Source organism: Phasianus colchicus, chromosome Z (genome assembly GCF_987193195.1).
Source record: "Phasianus colchicus chromosome Z, bPhaCol1.hap1.1, whole genome shotgun sequence".
Lineage (NCBI taxonomy): Eukaryota > Metazoa > Chordata > Aves > Galliformes > Phasianidae > Phasianus > Phasianus colchicus.
In genome coordinates this window covers 29,834,412-29,855,185 of record NC_143476.1, presented here as the reverse complement: position 1 = coordinate 29,855,185, position 20,774 = coordinate 29,834,412, and the positions used below count along the sequence as shown (strand labels likewise).

Here is a 20,774-nt window from a genome sequence, read left to right as displayed (position 1 = left end):
GGGGGGTTGGACTCGATGATCTCTGGAGGTCCCTTCCAACCCCTACGATTCTGTGATTCTGTGATTCTGTGATATTTTTCACAATCTTAGTTTCTTTATCTGATTATTTACTTGCTCTCTTACTATTGAAATTCCAAGCTGGAGGGAGCTTGTTAAAGTTCTTGATACTTTAACTTAACATTTCTTGGAGGTGTTTTTAGAAATACATGCCATAATGATTTCAGTTGTGTTTTATATCTATACAATACACATTTGCATCTATATATACTATATATGTAGAGAGAGATACACAATAATGACAATTCAATTTAATATTAAACAGGGAATGCTGAATACAACATTATATGTTCATCTGCTGGATGACCATATTCCTGAAGAAAAAGAAGAATACCAAATCATCTTATACAACATCAGAACAGAAGGTAGTGCAGAACTATGCCTGATACTTCTCTAAAATACCATTTAAAAATGTAATATTTTCATATTTATTACTTCATTTTGGAGGTGTGGGACTAAACAAACTGCAACTAGTGCAAAGTATGGAAAGTTCAATACCATTTTATTAAAAGCTTGATTTACATATATACACACTATTTTTATGTGCATTTTATGTCTGTAAACCCCATAGTATCACTATAAATATGCTTAAGTTTTTTTAATCCTGATTTAACTCCACCTATTCAATTCATCAGTCAGTTACTTTCCTTTAACTGAATACCAACTTGAGCTTCCTGATACATGATGCATAATGTTACCATGAAATACATAGATATTTTTATCTTTTAAAACAATCTTTTGTTATCTCATTGATCTGTCTCTGAATTTAATGTGGTCAGGATATTTTATTTTTGCCATTCCAAATCTAGTGAGAAATGAAGCAGGAAATTCCATCCCTTCTGTAATACCCTTTGTCAAACTGAAATTAATGTCCAAACACCAGAATAATTTGTATGGGTATATTGCTCAAGGACATGATTTAGTACAGGGTAGTTAGAGTTAGGGTAGTATGGTTTGGTCATGGTTGGACTCGATGATCTTTAAAGTCTTTTCCAACCTGAGTGATTCTATGATTCTATGATTGGTGACTTACTAACTTCCTAGAGTCATGTGACCCTTCTAAACAATCAGGATTATCATAATTATTTGTAAAGGCAGTACTTGGTAATGGGAGTAATTTTTTGATTGGTAAATAGAACACAGTTTTTAAGCTTTTAAGATTTCACAATAAGTCCTGGAAAAATTTTCCATTTAAAGTAGATTGTACTTAGAGAAGTTGTAAGTGCTGGCCTATTAAATTTTCTAATTTCCTAATACATTGTTGTGACTTTATGCTTGATATGCATACAATTTCTAATGAGACTGTATGTTCCTGTATTTGTTATAGAAAGTAAATATATGTGTAAATATAGGTCTGACATAATCCATAAGCTTCACTGAGCTTTGTTTTTATTATTCACTGAGCTTTTGCTGGCTGACATTTGAATGCAATATAAAAAATTGTAAGACAAAAAAAAATTTCTTTGCACTTCATTCACTGCAGTCCATTGATTCTCTTGCAGGAGTTCCTCCTACAGGTGCTGCTGTTTTGGATAGTCAAGGATATGAAGCTGTTCTAACGGTAGAAGCTAGTGATGAACCACATGGAGTCCTAAATTTTGCTTCCACATCCAGAGTAGTTTTAAGTCCAGAAGAAAATAAAACAATTCAGCTTTTTATTAACAGAGAATTTGGATCCCTAGGTCTGTATAATAACTCTAAGAGAAAGGAAATTTTGTTTTGATAATCATTAGGCAGATAACAATCATGATAATGAGAATGTAAAATATGGAAAAGTTTTGGATACAGTTAATAAGTTCAGAACGTCTAAGCTTCTTACTGCGGGCTCAGAAACTAGATATTAGCCAAAAATGTAGCAATAACCCTCATTTATTCTGCAAGGAATCTGAAAGATGTGGCATATGCAAGATCTCTTACTAAGTTCAGATAGTCATCATTATTTATTTATTAAATAAGACTCTTCTATTCCTTGTATCTTATTTCATAGAAAGTAGCTTTTACTTTCATATTCCATTTAATCTTTAGGATCGATCTTTTAATGTGTACTACTTGATTTACTCAGCCAGAAATGACTTTATTCTAAAAATGTTTAACTCTTTCGTTTGCTAATTATTTATATATGCCCTCTGGTTTTGATTGTTTGTTTGTTTAAGTCAATCTGATTAGGAAACAAGGTACATTTATTAGGATGTGTCCAAGCACTCTCTTTAAAACTTTAGTTCAGTAACAGCCATCACTGAAAGGTATCTGTGGTGCAAAAACTGGTGTTAATAATACATGAGATGTCTCATTTAGTAGCACTTCAGCAATATTTATATCTGCAGAACTTCAAATGCCTAGGTATATTTTGTCCTGATGATTTTTAAATTTTTTTCCACAAACCAGCAAAGGCCAGATTGAAAGCACTTTGATATAGGAATAAAAGTCCATTAGCTCTAATGTACTTCGGATTAATCTTTTAATCCTTCTGTTTTGCAGTTAGTCTATGTATTTCTTTTGGATGAGGAATTGATCTCTTGTCTATATCAATTCCAGTGAGCATTGTATAAGAATTGATTATTTTTTTTTTCCCCTCACAAATTTAACAGGTACTATCAATGTTACATACGCCACAGTTACAGGATTGCTCTCTGTAAGTAATCAGACAGAACCAACCTTGGCGGAACCTGGAGATGATTATGTACCTGCTTCTGGCTCACTGATTTTAGAAGAAGGAGAAACATCAGCTGCCATAAATATTACTATCCTAGAGGTAAGCTCTAAACTTTTTCATTCTATATTTCAACAGAGGAAACTCTGTTTGGAAACTAAAGCTTGAAGCCTGTATATTACTACAAGCTATGTAGTAATTTCATTGTTATTTAGAAAGATGGTTTCAGTCTTAAGAACACAGAAAAACAAATAGTTGCAGAAAGCAGCTACACCTCTGCATAAATGAAATACAGCTGTCTCATTAAAGCTTTACTAAATATCTGTTATTATCTATTACTATCTAAAACAGTGTGCTTGGCTGGATATATGCTTTTACTTTCTTACTTTTTGAGATTTATGCCTCTAATATTGGGCAGTAATTCATTTGTAAGAGTAATTTAGTGTCACCATAGGATATTTTCATGAATATATGTCTCACTTCATAATTGTTCCACAAAAATCAGTTTTGCCCAATAATTTTTTTTCAGAAAAATAAAATAATAAATGAATCCTTTTTCACTGTGATATTAGAAACTTCAAGTGCGTTGTTCCTTTGTTAACTTATGTGAGTGTCTTAAAGAAAATTGAAAAGAGCATGTATTGTATTTGTATTTTGCAGGACGATATACCAGAGGTGCAAGAATTTTTCTTGGTTAATTTAACTTCAGTGGAACTCATCATGAACCACTCAATTTCATCCCCACCTAGGCTGGGTAAGCTATCTTATATAAAATTGTATTTTTTCCTTTTTTATGTCTTATATGACTTCGGTAAATTATCATCATTTCACTTACCAACTGTGCCAAGATTAGACATGGTAACCTGAAATAAAAATTGTAGAATTTAAAATATATTCATTATTATACTTATTTCCTCCATAGACTATGGGGAAAATATAAAGTATTTTTCATATAGGAGTTACTAATTATCAATTAGAAAGCACAGTTACCTGTAAAGTTTGTCAAAAAAATTTACTTCATTTGGCTATTCTGTTCACTCCTTTTAAAATCTCTTTTAATTCCTCTTTTGTCCTGTTTACTTTTAGGAACCATATCCTGTGGTTTTCTTAATTTTTCAGTGATCTTCATATGCCATTTATTTCCCCATTCTTCTGCTTCTGAATTCAGTGAATAGTTGTCATTGACTTAAGGACAGTTGGACTATCCTATGATACTAAAGACTATTTGTATTCTTTCAAACGTCTTCTTTGACTCTTTTCTTTTTTCTTTGCATGCTTATAGAAGTGACTGAGTTAATTCATTACAGAATGAAAGGTAACTTTCAAAACTTGTAGCTGTTTTGTAGATAATGAGCTCTGATTAGTTAAGCCTCAAATGTTAAAGGCTAGGAGGGTAGGAAGTGGATAATCAAGGGAAGTTTGGGATGCCAGTCATAGAATAAGAGGTGTGATGTTGATGGCAAACTATTACAGATCCCAGCTGAACAGATCTGCCTTCAAAGTGATCAGACAAAATGTGGGTTAGAAGTCACACAGAAATGCCGGTAATTGCTAGCACACCCTCAGGATTTCTACACCTCATTATTATTTCTGCTGTCAGTGTAGGGCTATCACTCATCTTCATCTGTGCCTTATACTGACAGGTTTAGATTCATGGCAATGACCTACTTCTAATTGTTCTATCTGAATTGATAAAAAGCTTTCATATGAATCTAAATATAGTATATTTCCTGCAGGCTCAATGAAGTCAGGTTGATTTTAGAAAGTAAGTTATAGTTGATAAAAAGTAAGTTGAAATAAATTAAGGTGGTCATGTGGTGCTGTTATCTGAACAAATTAAGGCTGTATTTTTTTTGCAGAAGAATCAAGTTCTGACTGTCAAGTTCTTGAAGTTAGTGGACATTAACTGATTATTCAGTGTTTTCACACTGTGATACATTCAATTATTATGTCAGGGTTAGTGTAAAGACATGTATGTCTTTATGAAGAAATAGAAATTTACGGTACATAAATAGATAACAAATTAATTCTTTTTTTGTGAGGTATGTGCCATTAAGGTGTATAATGAGGTACTGAAGCATGAATAGAAAATGAAATACTGGATAATTTATTTTACTCAATTACTCTCTCATATTCAGAATAGCACAGTCTATGAAATGTTGAATCTCATCATAATAAATGCATACAATGAAGACAAATTAAGATTCCCTGAGAAACCTAGCTTTTAATATTTCCAAGTGTGTATGTGCCATGTTTGCTTGATAGTTTTCTTTAGTCATTCCTTTTTCATATTCATTATCAAGCGTACCAGTTGTACTTCAAGGCAAGGTATTGCAGTCCAAGTAGAAAGGACTCTTTCTCCGAGTCTTTCCAATTACATTTCTCTACTCGTATTTACACCTTTATATTTTGTAAATCACTGTTTTGGTAGAAGTTGAAGAAACACTTCTGTTAGTACCTGAAAATATTGAAACTTGACTTCATTGTTCTTTCATTTTTCTCATTCTGTTTTGCCTTTTAGATGTGGAAGGTTTAGCTTCTCAAATTATTATTGACGCTAATGATGGAGTAAGAGGAGTAATTGATTGGGAAGGTACCAAGTAAGTTTTATCTCCCTTAAGAACTCATTGAGCCTATAAGAGATTAGAGTTGCCCATTTTCTTTGTAAGTTAACAGTGAAACTCCCGATAAAGATAGTGCCATATCTTTGAGATAGCAAAATATCATTCAGTTCATTAGAAAGAGAATAGAAGATTTCCACACTGCAAACAGACATTTACTGTATGTTTGCTAAGAATTCTTTTGCTACTTTCCTACTTACCTGCTTTCACTGTTGTCCTTTAATATAGAGAGTTTGCCTGCAGCAGTTGTTCCAGCTTCTCTGTTTGTGTAAGCATACATTCTTGAACCAACCAGATCTTTTTATTAGACTAATTTCTAGAAGATGGAAAGAATGCATGCATGAACATGAACTGTGTATAGATAGATTTCCTTAATCTCCCACATAGTTTCCAGTAAAAAAGCACAACCTTAATTCAATTTACATAGTAAAGAAAGGTTAAAAGGTTGTATTAGACAACTATAATATAGGGAATTGTTTAGAATCTAATTCAAAAGAACATAGTGATATTGAGACTTTTTCTTGCTTTTTATTTTAGTTTTGAAGTTAGTGAATCTCATGGGAATCTGACAATAATGGCTTACCGAAACAGAGGATCATACGGCAATGTGTCTGTATTTTTTTATGCCCAAAATTTGGAGGCCCAGCTGGGTTTGGATTTTTACGTGACCTCAAGAGTAAGCAGTAAACTCTAAACCTAGTAATTTTCATTCCTACAGCTTTCTTAAAATAATATCTACTGAGAGATATTATTTTATATATACTGAGAGATATACTGAGAGATACTTATAGAGAATGATCAATAGAGCAGTTACATATTTCAAGTAGTTTCAATTACTTTGACCAAAAAAAAACCATTAAAAAAATTCTCTATTTTCAATAAATATATATATTTTTTTCAGTATAAGCACAATGTAAACTTCCAAACATCTAACTCAAATTTAATTTTGCTTAGACATGAAAGCTTTTTCATATAAGATTTTTTTACAACTGAACTTTCAAAGTAAATTGTTCTTGTTTGTTCTAGTTCTGTAATGTGCTGTAATTCTATATTTCTATATCAGTCAATTCATAAGGGACAGAGAGAGTACGGCTCTTCACATGCCTCCTTTTCTGTTTAACAGAATTCTGTTTACCATGCTTTAAGAATAATATGTGGTATTACCTGCTTTAAGTATTCAATGCTTTCTGTGTTTCACTGTTAGACTCTTTTTTTTGCTGATGGAGAAAGGAATAAGTCTATTGATGTCATGATTTTTGATGATGAGACTCCTGAAGGTGATGAAAAGTTCCAATTAATCTTAACAAATCCTTCTCTGGGGCTGGAATTAGGGGAGAACACAACAGGTAAAACTTAGTTTTACTGTCCTCATTCCTTGGAATTCTACAGCAGTCATTTTTCTGAATAATCATATTTTCACAAAACACTATTGCCCTACTGTGAATTTACTCCTTTGGAGGCCTCCAGTTCCTCCTGTTTATTAGCCATTCTGCATGCATTAGTGTAAATGCACCACAGCTGGGCCACCTTTTGGGTTGGAGAAGCCCTAATACCTTCTTTACCATACTCAGGTATTTCCATAGTAACCAATCTCACACCAGCCCATCTGAAATGGTATGTCATTATCCTCCTTCTCAAAGACACAAGACTGTGTGGTCTTGCTAGCACATTGCTCTCCCACAAGGACTGGCATGTAACATTCAGGCTCCTTTGTAGCGACCCTGGTTTCAGCCCACCTTCTTCATGCCTAGGTTGAAGCTCTGTCAGTGAACCCTGTCAGCACCCATTGTAAAACCCCTTTCCTCCAGTTGGCCAGCACTGTGCCCTTATGGTCAAGAAGGCCAGTGGCATCCTGGGGTGCATATATTAGAACGGGTGAGGTTGGTAGGGCAAAAGAGGTTCTCTTCCCCCTCTACTGTGCCCCAGTGAGACCGCATCTGGAATATTGTGTCCAGTTCTGGGCCCCTCAGTTCAAGGACAGGGAACTGCTTGAGAGAGTTCAGCGCAGAGCCACAGAGATGATTAAGGGAGTGGAGCATCTCCCTTATGAGGAAAGCCTGAGGAAGCTGTGTCTCTTTAGCTTGGAGAAGACTGAGGGGTGAACTCACTGATTTTTATAAATACGTAAAGGGTGAGTGTCAGGAGGATGGAGCCAGGCTCTTCTCAGTGACATCCGATGACAGGACAAAGGGCAATGGGTGCAAGCTGGAACATAGGAGGTTCCACATAAATATGAGAAAAAACTTAATGGTGAGGGTAACAGAGCACTGGAACAGGCTGTCCAGAGAAGTTGTGTGACAGTCTGTGATTCTGTGAATTTTTAAGAACTTTCAAATGAAATCTGGGAAATTCATGTTTTCTGTAAAATAAGGTATCAGAAAGCAAGAAAATGCCTCACTAAACTGAGGCCTTTTTTTATTTTTATAATCATTTTCTAGGAGAGGCTGTATCTTCCTGCATAGACATCTTCCTAGTTAAGATGAAATGTCTGCTTATTCCTTCAGGTTTATCTGGACATACAGGCATATATGTACATTAAAGGGAGAATGCATGTAAAGGACGATTTGGGTTTATATTCTGTATTATGTTAGTATGTATCTATGATTATATTTTCCTATGCTAATTAAACAATCTTTTCATTGTTTGTTTCTGGAAAGCTACAATCACTATACTTGCCAATGATGATGGCCATGGAGTTTTGTCATTCAATAACAGTGATCACTTCTTCTTGAGAGAGCAAACAGCCATCCATTTGATGGAAAGTGTTGCAGTATTGAATATTATTAGAGAACCTCCTCAGGGAATATTTGGTACTGTGACTGTTCAGTATCTTGTAAGTGAAATTAATTCTTCAGAGCCATCAGTGGACTTGACCCCTTCTCAAGGATACATTGTGCTGGAAGAGGGAGTCAGATTGAAGGTAATATGCTATTTATTGCTAAAAATGTGAAGGAGGCTTTTTTGAGTTTGTTGGAAAGATTTTAAAAGTATCTGCACTTTGTATTTTTTTTTTCTTCTTTTTCCCCTTCATTCATAGAGCACATCATTGATTCATGAGCTATACTAATTTCTTGTCATTTTCTTATGTGGAAGAGTATGAAAATTAAATGGGTTCATCTTTGGATATTTCGTCTTAAAATCGTCACTAGATATGATTTATTGTGAAAGTAAACAGGAATATAAAACACTGTGAATTCTGTATTATTTCCAAGTGTATCATTACTAGTTTTTTATTCTATATAACAAAGATATGTGTGTCTGTGTAGCTTTTACTTGTTCAGGTAATCTGGAGGATAAGCCCCAAATTAAAGTGAAACACCTAACTTTCTCTAGTTTTTTCTTTGTTAATTTGTGGGTGTTTTGTCTTCTCCTGTGAAGGAGAAGGAGAAAGAAAGAAGCATTGAGAGAAGAGAATACTTCAAATATCCCATTATTTTTTCCTTTCTTCTTCTTTTTCCCAGTGCTAATACCAGGATTTTCCTGTTTCCCTGGGGACAACTTAATTTCCAAGTAAACTAAATTAAAACCATCTTAATCAAGTTACATTCATAGCTGAAGGGTGACTGTAAACCACCAAGAAATTTATGGAGTAATTGGACCAAAAAAAAAATGAAGCAAGAATCAAATTTTAGAATTGAATTTCAGAGTGTTGCAGGATTTGAAGAGAGAAAAGAAAAAAAAAAAAAGTGGAGTTGTACCAATAGAAGCTACCAGAAGGATGACTTTAAAACCTCAACCTAATCTAACCTTACCTCACTTACCTGTTCAGATTTATGAACTGCTATTCTCTTGTGCTATCCAGAGCCTTACAGTGAGAGAAATAAAAGGTGTCATTTTCTATTAGAATTGTGTAATGTCTCAGTAACATTGTATACTTGTTTTTTGTTGTCAGACACTACATATTTCTGCAATACTAGATGAAGAACCAGAAATGGATGAGCATTTTATTGTCACCCTGTTCAATCCAACTGGAGGAGCCAGATTAGGCACAAGAGTGGAAACTATGATTACTGTTTTACAGAACCAGGCTCCTCTAGGGCTTTTCAGCATCTATCCAGTTTCTAATAGGTACTGTAAACAGATTGAGTAAAAATGAGATAGTTTCTTATATTCAGAAGAAATGCTATTTCTTTACAAATTTGTTTTTAATTAATTGTGTTAAAGAAATTCAGCAACCTAATTTTAAAGCACTTGTAACTTTGAAAGGTCAAATACTATTACTGCTAAACAAAAAGAAAATACTTAAAAAGGCTTGTTAATAATCAGATATTTTTTTCATATATCAATATTAAATTATTGCCTATATATGCCACTAGTACTATACAATAGCCAAATTAAGAGATGTCAAGTGAATGCATTTTTTAGCCTATGTAAAATCCAGTTTTACTGAAAGATGTTTTTCAGAAGCAAATGATCCACATGGAATGACATTTTAAAAAATCATTCAGCTGAAACCATGCAGATAGTATGTTCAATTTCAGACTAGTGAAAGATCTTGCTGTATCGCCTATGATTTTGCCAAAGCATTAGGTTAAGAAACATACATACTTTCGTTTTATTTCTGCAGCTGGAATTGTTCTTTAAAAATCTTATTTTCTAATATATTATAAAAAATAATTCTTTTTTTCCTTTCTTTTTTTTTTTTTTATGATTCTCCCATTCAGGACAAATTTTCTTATCGTTGAAGAAGCCAACACTACAGCTTATTTAAAAGTTTCACGGACTAATGGGCTCAATACTTCTGTGAGCATTGAGTGGGAGACACAGTCAAACACTGCATTTGGCATCAGTACGTTTACTTTATGGAGACTGTCTGTTGAATTTGTCAATTAGAGCTAGTAAGAAACTAACCAAACAGGAAATCTAACTTTGGAATGTAAATTCATTCATTCAGGCTTGATTAAATGAATATGTTCTTAGATTATGTAAAAATTCATTACATAAAATGGCTTAGCTGCTTAAGAGTCACCCTGTCATCAGCCTCTTCTGCCAGAGTTTCAATAATATCTTTGCTGAGAATATGAGCAGTGCTGTCACTACACTTAAAATATATATATATATACATATATATATATTTACTACTCATAATTCTTGATTTTTCTAACTTAGTATAGACAACATGCTTTACATACACCCGACATAATATTATCTTGAAAAAAGCCTGTGACATGCTTTCCTGTGTTATCTTCCAGTGCGCTTACTGCGATGCATTTGTGGAAGGCTATCATTTAATGAGCAGTTCAAGCTCGTTCAAATTTGCACGTGCCACTGAAGGAAGTTATCCTTTCATCTCTGCCCTCTCATTTCTATTTCTGTGCTAATCATTCTTTATTCCATAACTGATGTGTGTATCCCTGATCCACACTGAAACAAGTATTAAAAATGAAATGCCTGATTTTGAACATGGATCAGTATTCTGTTGTTCTCAGCAATGGGTCTAACCTCTGTGTAGGAGTGGGAATTTAGCTCCTGAAATTTAGTTTCAATAACACAGTGCTTTTTTGCTTCCAGTCGAACAGTTTTAGCAATTTAAGAACCTTAGTGGCATGACTGCCTGGATACTGAGAAGGAAGATGAGAACAAAACATGAACATCCTATAGTTTCTTTGTTACTTTTTTCACTGCTTGCGGCATGCCAAATCATTGTTAGACTTACATTTCCTATGGACCTCTACTATATGGTTGTAATAAATGAAAATAAATTTACTGCTTAACTCTAATTATATCCTCAGCATTATTCCATTTCTATGCATTTACATACACAATGAGCACTAAGACATTTAATGCTGGTTTTGGCAGGAGACATGGGATTGGACGAGTGTCAACTAATAGTAAATAGTGTTTTCTTTTACTATGTTGCAGGGGGTGGCATCAGCGTCCTGTCTGTTTTGCAAAGTTTTGTGGAAGAGTCAGTGTCTAGTTGGTGTTTCTTTACCTCAGGAGAAATTTTGTATGGTGTTCTGTTGCATGTGCCTCCAGCCACGTTTTCTACTGTCTACCAGTGGAAAGGAGTATTTATTCCTGTTGAGGTGAATGTTTGTTTCCAAACATCTTGGTGTTTGAAGTTAGTTAATAAGGAATAAATTTACAGTATGATGGGTTTTTTTTTTATTCCTCTCACAGAATTTCACTATGTGGAATCCTAAAAGCTGCATGTCTTATAAAATTGGTGGTTCTTCCTACCTTGTGATTAGCCATGGAGGAGCTGGACAGGGAGCTTCTGACAACAGTGTGTATACATTCATGCCTGGACGCAGATTGTTGTGGGTAAATCTATTTTACTTATAAAATTATAAAATAGTATTGATTATCCAGGACCTTGGGAAGGTTGTCCAGTCCAGCCATGTTATACAAATAATAAAAGTGTTCTATGTGCTGTAAAAATTTGGAATTTCTGAAAAACTTGATGACTTTAATAAGTATATTTGTATATATATACATATACAAATAAACAATCACCCTTTTTTGTCAAATTTCCCTCACAGATGCAAACTCTATCTGTTCTGGATACCAGACATGTGAAACATTTTACTGTGGAGAACGAAGACTATTTGATTATTGTGAGCCATCCAACTAGTTCCAGTTCCATCCAGGTTTGAATGTTCTTCAGTTTTCTCTGGTTCCGATATGGTAGTTTGTTTAGTCAGAGAAATGAAAGAATAATAGTAAATCTATAAGCATTTATTTCAAAGAACTTACTTCTGATCATATTATAAATTGATGTTTGTTCTTAGGCTTCTTTGTATGTATGAATAATCATCATGAGCAGGTAATTTACATCTGGTTTGCTTTTGTTACTAGTATTATTTCATTTTTAAGATTTAGCACATAAAGGACAAAAATATGTTATGAACATATACCTATTTTCCAGGGAGCAGGCACAGCTGTTTGCAGTAAGGTAGTTAGTAGTTACTTACCAGTGGATTTGTCTTAATATATGGTCCACCTTAGAAACTAGGAATTTAGTTTACAGTAAATCTTTGCAATTTTTTTTGCATGTCATTTATTTTCTTTTCTTTCAGTGCTAATCAAGAATATATGAAGAAAAATTTTTGTATTTCCACAGATTTTCCAGTGGAATAAAAACACGTTTCTTCTGCATCATCAACTTCCACTTCATGGAGTTCTGAACATAGACTTGTTTCCTAGGGGAGGCTTCATGTATATGTTAGTTTCTTTATCAAATACTAGCCAAAACATGCTCTTGTACCAGTGGTTGAATAATGAGTTTAGGATGCTTCATGAAGTACCAGAAAAAGAAGTAAAACATATGGAGTCCTGGATTTCTGGATCTGATATATATTTAATTACTGCAAAAGGTATTCAGCAGAAAACAACAAAAGAGTTTATGAAGTATATGAGAGTTTGTTCAATAGCAAATGCATTTGTGGTAAAGAACTCAATAAGAACTTAACCCTAATAAATATTTTATCAAAGTAATCTCTGCTTTTTCTCTCTGAAAATATAAGCACTGTGGGTTTTTTTTTCAAGTACTTGTAAAACAAATGTTTTCTCAACAACACTGGGGATAATAACTACTCATCTACCTGCTGATCACACTCATTCTAAGCTTTGCTGAGCTTTTTGTTCTAAAGAGATAACTGGTCAGCAAAGAAAATACATCTTTTATTAAGCCTGTGGTATTTTAGGTGAGATTTTGTCCCTGAAGCTACTTGGGTGTTTATGTTGTAGTTCACACTTTTCTTTGCAATTGGCAGTTGTCACATTTCAACTTTAGTGTTCATTTAGTGTTCATGCATGTCATTGCTTGAACTAAAGCAATTAAATGATGTCAGTGGATAAATTAACACAGGCATCACTGATTCTATGAAGTTGTGCACCAAAAAAAAAGGAAAAAATAATCTGTCTCGCTTCATAATTAAAGCTACCAAACAGTGACTTTTGAAGGGACACTAGTGTGTGACTTGACTAAAAGGTGGCAAATAATGTAATCTGTGTTATTTTGATTTTTTGTAGAATTTGGAAATTTTTCTGAAATTTTTATCTGGGAGACAGGGCAGTCTACTTTTAGACACTTTCAGTCTCTTCCAGTGCATGATGTCAGAAACATCCATGTCTTCATTCCCCCTTCAGGTTTAGGTAAGATTTTAATGAAAATATTTCTGCAAATTCTAGTTTATAATGCTGGAACTGTAGAAGTAGATAAGCTCTTTTTTTGTGGTATTTATTTATCAGACCATGAAAGTTAGCATAAACAGTGATCTACAAAGAACATCTTTGATATTAAAACATTTTAAATATATGTAATACTAAAAATGAATTATTTCTTTATCTTCTTTGCTCCATGTAGTTCATATCCTGCTAGCAGGTAAAGATACAACAGCACTGTATTCTTGGAACTCAGAAGCAAACTCGTTCTCTATAATGCTAGAGGCCCCGTATGCAGATCATATCACATCAGTTATTGCAAGTTCTTTGAACTCCAGCAAAAGCTTGATTGTTTTGACTATAGAATCCAACTCCCAGATTTATGAACTGACCACTGTTTCCAACCAGTCGGATTTTATACCCAGGTAGGTTTTTTTTGTTTTATATACCTTCTCTCACAGCTCCTGTATTTCTTTTTTCCTGGTATTGTTTTGGTTACAGTACAGAGTGTTATAAGTTTCTGTGTGTGATGAACTTATTAACATTAAAGAGAATTTTTCACTGTTTAAGATAACCTGAGCTCAGCCTCCCATCTGCTTTTAAAACACAAGAAAGATTTCCAATCATGACTTTTTTCTTTTAAAGCTTCTACTTAAGATGAATGAAATTGCATTCATAATTATTTTCAGTTACTTTATGATCTATTGTTATTTTCTTAAAGAAAATACCCCTATAACCCAAATTACTTCCAGAGCAAAGTAAACAATAATTGCATCTCAAAAATGCTCAGTAAATTTACAGCAGTGCTTTTAAAGATCACTAATCAGCTATCCTAAATTTATAATTATTATATGCACATGTTTTTGTGCCAGTTCAGGTGAATTGATATTTGATCCTGGGGACATGGAAGTTGTGATAGCTGTCAATATCCTTGATGATGTTATCCCAGAAGAGGAAGAATGCTTCAGAGTGTGGCTGAAAAATCCTAAAGGAGGTGCAGAGATTGGTTCTCATGGTTTTGTTGACATTATTATTCCTTCAAATGACAATGCCTATGGAGTCATAGCATTTGCTCAGGTAAAAATTCTAAGGTAAATCATATATATAATTTCTGACTAATTGAACACAAACATACTGGAACTGTAAAATTCAGAATGTTTTTCTAGATTTTTTTTTCTAATGTCATCTAGTAATGTGCTTTGTAACATCTATTTAGTATTACTATATGATTATGTAGAACACTGGGTGATAGGATATAAGTTTCCCAGTTTCTGAGATTTTTTAGTTCCCCCTACATTAGATTAACAAGTTCGTTTATCAACTTGGTTTTGCAACAAATTAAAAATCCAATTTTTAGATGTCATATTTGATGGCATCTAGTTACTGCTTATTTATTATGCAAATGAATTCAGTAAACAAACCTGAAGAGCCTTTGTGTCGCTTCATTTATAGAAGGGAGAGGAGGTGTACATCTGATGGTGAGATTAAGACACAATGGGTCAAATGTTTGCCCAACCAGTTTATTACAAATCCTAGTTGCTCAGGGAGATGAGGAAGAGAAGACAGGCGATAAAAAAGAGATAGAAAATAGAAGCAAAGAATCTTTGTAGAAAGCAAGAGAGAGATAGTCACCACCGAGGTTTTCAGCATTGCTTCTAGTTTCAGTGTTGATCTCAGGAACTTGTCCAGTCACCGCAGGGGATGGGAGAAAGCCAGGAAGCTTCATAGCAAGCAGGCCCCGGGGGAGTTCTTTTGTAGAGATTTTATTTTATTTTTTTTTTCCTTGGGGGATTCCTCCATCAAAGGTTTCTTTTCTTTGGGAGCGCTTCTCCACAGTCTCTTAGTTTAGCAGGGGGTGTTTTATCCCCTCGCTTCTCCGGTGTTTTTTACCTTCTTCTTTTTTCTCTGTTAGTGTGACACACCTGGCCAAATAGATAAGCCAGCAGGGAGTGGTGCCTTCATTGCCATGCACAAGCTTTACTGCCTTTTGCAGTGGTCAGCTCCTTCAAGTCGCATGCCTGAGAAAGTTTGCTTGTCCCACTTCTGCTTATCTTCATGAGCAGAAGTGTTGTGGCACGGTGACACCCACCACTCACCACCTTAATTTACAGTTATCAGTAGAGTCTTATCACCAAAAAGGCCTCACAAAGAGAGTTTGAGCCAAGAAAAAAAAAAACCGTCTTTCTCAGCCTTTTCTCCTGAAAAATACATTAATTGGATTATGTAATAAGGTGAGTCAGTCTACCAGAACAAAATGAATTATTTGGAGAAATTGTTAGGTGGCAGGGAGTATTTGGAGATGTTAGTTCTTAAATCAGCAAACACTGTAGAGGACAACCAGACAGGGATATACTAACCATGTAATGAAGATGTGAAAGAGAGAAGAGTCATCACCGAAATGAAGCTCTGCATCTGGACTTGTGTGAGGTGGACAAATAACACAAAAATAATTGCACTAAATATAAATCTCTTTTATATTTCCACTTGTTTTTTTACCTCATACAGTTTGAACATAAAATACTGTATTAAGAAAATAAATTGACTTGTCTTTTTTGCTTGACATTTTTTAAAGAGGTCTGACATTTCAAATTCTAACCTACCTCAATAGGTCATATAAGTTCAATTAATATTTATTTATTTATTTATTTATTATATTAATACATATATTTATTAATTAATATATATTTATTTACTTAATGACAGACAAGGTTATTAATACTTGATGTCATTGCCCTCTTTGAATACCAAGATGTCTAAATAAACTTTTCTTTAGAAGAAAATAAATAACTGTGGTTTTGCTATTTTGTGTTTCCCAGAATTCTTTATTTAAGCAGGTTGAAGAAATGGAACAGGACAGTTTAATCACTTTGAATGTTGAACGTTTAGTAGGAACGTATGGACGAGTGACAGTAGAATGGATAGCCAATGGGAGCATAAGTGATGTATGTCCAGCTTCAGGAATGGTAAGTACATTACTGATATTAAGGAAGCACTGACTGTATTACCTCAGAAAATTGGTGTGGACCAATGGTAAAGAAGTAGTACTTGCAGTACTTGTAAGACTGTGATGATAGCGGTTCTTGTTTTTGTCTGTCGCATAATAATACCACAGCATGCCTCTTTAGAACCAGAAATTGCATTTCTGTCCAGGCAGTAGAAATGTTTATCTGTAGTATCCTGTTCCCATTTTCCATTCTTCCTATTGTGAAATATAGCTACTCTGCCATATTTTTGCATAGGTAGGAATCTAGAAGTGTTTATTCTTGCTCCTGGTGATACCAATACACTTGAGAACTTCAGTGGCCTAGGAGAATATCACAAGTCCCAGTTTAGCTTATTTCTAAAACTTTCAGATTTCAAACCATATTAAAATTGAATGTTTTCTGCTGGCTGGAGCTTTGTATGCTTTAGAACTCATGGATGCATGGTTCTTTAGGTCAAGTGCCTCCACCTAGGGGCCATCTATTAAAGGCACAAAACCCTCAGATCTGTTAGTTCGTGCAGCTCTGATATAAGTCACAGCTAATAAGGAAGAAGGGCCAAAAGATTTTAGAAAGAAGCTTTACCTCTAGAAATCATGGGTCTGAAATGCAGCATATGAAGTATGATAAAAAGATTTCCAGAGAAATCAAGATGGGGAAACAAACAGTGCCAAAAAAAAAACCAGACAAACAAACAAACAAAAAAGTAGCAAAATTATTTAAATATTCCCTAGATTGGAATGAATCAAAAGAGGATGCTGCATGGCTTTCCTGCAGACTTTTGCAGATAGAAAGAAACAGAAATGAAAGTGTAAGTGTAACATAATTCACTGTAAAGTTCTGTTTGATCTGCAGTATAGGTGTAGCCTGATTGTTTCTGTATCCTATAAACACTTAGGATACATATGTACTTATATGTATATATGTCTTTGTTTCTGAGAAAGACCAGGTCAAGTGGCTGGCCTTTTGAATTTAAAAATAAAAAGAAAAAAGCATTTGTCAGTCATTTTAAATAGAGGGCACAAAGGAAATGATTAAAAAAACTGCTGACTTGGCATTCTTTCAGTTAGTAATGAAGCTGGTACATATTACACATTCATCATACTTTTGATATAAGTCTTGGGTTGACCTTGGCTGTCTGCCAGGCTCCAGACTCAGTTGTTCTCTTACTCTGCCCTTCTCAACAAGATAGGCATAGAATAAAAGTCAGAAAAACTTGTTGACTGAGATAAAGGCAGTTTAATACGTAAATTTTATCTCTAATTTCTCACTTCTCTCTCCCAGTTGCTGTTGCAAAGCAGCATTTCCCACCCTTATATCTGCTCTCTCAGAGCACACCAGGTGTTGCTCATGGCTCAGCTCTGGTAGCGGCGGGTCCCTGTTGTAGAAGCTGGAGCTGCTCTGCTCTGACATGGAGCACTCCTGAGCTCTGCTGACAGAGGCTTCCTGAAGGCCCCACTGCCAGAAACTTGCCATGTAAGCTCAAAACACTCAGCCTCTTCTCTACTCCTTTGGGCCTTTGAGGTAATCAGTTGGAAAGACAGCCTTGATGCTTTGCGAGCACTATTTGCCAATAACTGAAAATCTGTTGGCACTTTCTAGCCACAAATGCAAAGTACAACAATTAATCAGCTTCTGTGAGGAAAGAGAGCTCCACTCCAACTGGACCTGGCACATTATAGAAGGAAGAATGCTGAGTTATCAGCAGTTAACTGATTCTTCCTCTCCTTGTAATGTTTGAGAAAGCATCGAACTTAAGTTAAATTATCCAAGAAGCCCCAGTGAAGAAAGTTAATTTTGCATCATTTGAAAAGCATGTAATGAAGGACAAGTTGAATGTGAGCCACCAACATGTGCTTCTGCAATAGTCTGCTTTAGGCATTGCCAGGAAGTCAAAGGAGATAATCCTGCTCCTCTAGTCAGCACTGGTGAGAAACATGTATATTGCTGAGTACAGCTCTGGGTTCTCTAGTGCAAGAGAATCAGAAAGTCTAAGGAAGGCCCCGAAATGTCATTAGAGATTGGAGCATCTTAGGTATGGGAAGAAGCTCAAGGAGGACCTTCTCAATTTATGGACCTCAAGGAGGCCTATAAATACCTGGGAGAGGAGTAAAGAAGACAGAAATACTTTTATGTCGTGCCTGTGATAGATACTATACAAAAAATGCCATTTGAGCACATGAAATTTGGCATCAGTATTTGAATTTGATGACCCCAATGATTCCCTCCCAACTCAAGATACTCTATTATTATATGGTTCTACGAATCTCAAGGAAAGACACCATTATTGTATGGGTGGAGAAAAACTGGCACAAGTTTCCAGGAGAATTTTTGAAGTTAGTCCTTGGAGGTATTCAAAGCCAGGCTGGACATAGCCTGAATAACCTGCTTTGGTTGAACCTATTCATAGCAGGGAAGTTTGGACTAGTTGATTTCCTTTCTAACCTCTGCCTTTCTGCATTTCTGTAGTAATGAGCATGTATGATCACTTTCAAATGACTGACCTGTTTTGCCTCATCGTGAGGTGCAGCTTCACTAATTAAGATAGTTGTAGTATGCTTGATTATACCAAACTCATTCTCATCCTTGTGGTTAGTCTTTGATTATTATGCTTCTAACTGAGAATTCATTTCTAGCTTTGGGACTTAGGTTTCAAACTTTTTTAGCACAGTGCCTTTTTCTTAAAGTAACTTTTTATTGCCTGTCTCTTCTAGATCTCATATTTTGTGTGCTTTTGTTTTGTTTTGTTTTTGCTTTTATTGATAGTTATGCAGAATGAAATAGTTGGTATGGCAGCACTGAGAAGATGTTTGTGTTTTTTCTTTTCCCTCCCTCTAAAACATTTTAGATTACATTTTCAGAAGGTCAGGCACTGTCCATGATCACACTGACAATTCTTGCGGACAGTGCTGCAGAGCTTTCAGAGACTGTGGCTATCACCCTCACTCGTGTGACCACTGTGGGTGTTCAAGATACTATGAGAGGAGCTATCATTGATCCCAAAAAATCAAGAGCAATACTTACCATTTTACCTAGTGATTCACCACATGGTGTGATTGGCTGGCATTCAAACTCTCTCTTTGTTAAAGTCACAGAGCCAGAAGGTAGGTCTGTTTCTCTTGATTGATCTAAAACATATGTGTATTTTTTTAAGGTAACTGTTTTTTAAGGTAACACTGGTTATGTGTTTGTAGAAATATCTTTAAGAATATCTAACTATGCAATTTCACTGCATGTTGTGTATCACATTGTGTATATCAACATTATCTTGTCATTTCATAGGGGCTAACCTATCAAAACCTTGGCATCCTGTGTTGTATTTCACCAGCACATAGAATCCTTCTGTTTATGTAAAAAGCAAATTTGTCTATTTGATTAGATTTGTAATCTGATTAAAATAATGTACAGAAAAACTCCTTCCTTAGGAAATAAGTAAAAAAGAGACAGGGGAAGACAGAAAGAAGTAGAACAAGTGTGAATTACATTTCAGGAAAATTGAAGTGAAGTTTTCTGCTTACCAACTCATTTGATTGGATGATATCAGACTTTAAAGGACTGAACATGTGGTTTGCCTGAGGAGAATTACAGTGGTGCTTGAGCTCTTACTCTACTGGCCCAGGAATGCAGGCAGCTGATTCCTCCAGCACCCTCTGCAAGCTGTTGGTGCTTTTCCAACAGCTGGCTGGGAGAATGGAAAGATAAGTTATTAATACTTCAAAAGCCCAATTGAAATTTTCCTGGCAATTTAATATCCAGTCTGTAGAAAAAAACTATTTTTTATGAGATGTACATTTTCCACATTTTCCATCAGAATATTAGTGCGGCTAAAGCCTCTTTGCCTGTTCTATTTTAAGGCCAATTAGCATTGAAGGGATTTCTTTGCTTCCTAATAGAAAATGAACTATTGTGAAATAGTAGCTAATTAGTACCATGGCTAATTAATACAAATAATTAGTTTGATGAAACTATTTTGAAGAACAAAGCCTGTTGATTTTTATCTCTTCACATTCTCCAATTGTTCACTTTTAGCTAGATGCTGTGTTTAGTTCACTGGAAAAAAAAAATGTAATTCTACTTTCCCTGAAAAGATATCCTAACCTTGGTGATATAAGTACATCTAATTTTCTTCAAAATCTGTGTTACAGAAAGTCAGAATGACTTTTTCTAAAACGTACAACTAGAGTGACTAGCTACGGCTATTAGAATTAATGGTGATCTCCTAGGCAAGTAAAGACCAGGCAAAAATAGTGAAATTGGAGTTTTGAAGGAAAAATAAATAAGAATAGCAATACTGAAACAAGCTTTTTATAGCAAACATTTAAAACTGTAAATACTCAGTATTTCTTTATTCCTCTA

General features: G+C 34.7%; 1 protein-coding gene across 1 annotated transcript in view; it reads left to right on the top strand.

The window, feature by feature from the left end:
• ADGRV1 (adhesion G protein-coupled receptor V1) overlaps nt 1-20,774 on the top strand; it is a 247,086-nt gene that overhangs the window by 54,856 nt on the left and 171,456 nt on the right. The window contains exons 37-55 of the mRNA XM_031607653.2: nt 323-422; nt 1,560-1,739; nt 2,646-2,809; nt 3,368-3,461; nt 5,229-5,307; nt 5,866-6,004; nt 6,533-6,674; nt 7,986-8,248; nt 9,221-9,396; nt 9,993-10,117; nt 11,191-11,357; nt 11,452-11,595; nt 11,814-11,921; nt 12,395-12,647; nt 13,306-13,428; nt 13,640-13,862; nt 14,310-14,514; nt 16,254-16,400; nt 19,267-19,522. Of these exons, the coding sequence (XP_031463513.2) occupies nt 323-422; nt 1,560-1,739; nt 2,646-2,809; nt 3,368-3,461; nt 5,229-5,307; nt 5,866-6,004; nt 6,533-6,674; nt 7,986-8,248; nt 9,221-9,396; nt 9,993-10,117; nt 11,191-11,357; nt 11,452-11,595; nt 11,814-11,921; nt 12,395-12,647; nt 13,306-13,428; nt 13,640-13,862; nt 14,310-14,514; nt 16,254-16,400; nt 19,267-19,522 (3,088 nt within the window). The remainder of the gene's footprint in view (nt 1-322; nt 423-1,559; nt 1,740-2,645; nt 2,810-3,367; nt 3,462-5,228; nt 5,308-5,865; nt 6,005-6,532; nt 6,675-7,985; nt 8,249-9,220; nt 9,397-9,992; nt 10,118-11,190; nt 11,358-11,451; nt 11,596-11,813; nt 11,922-12,394; nt 12,648-13,305; nt 13,429-13,639; nt 13,863-14,309; nt 14,515-16,253; nt 16,401-19,266; nt 19,523-20,774) is intronic.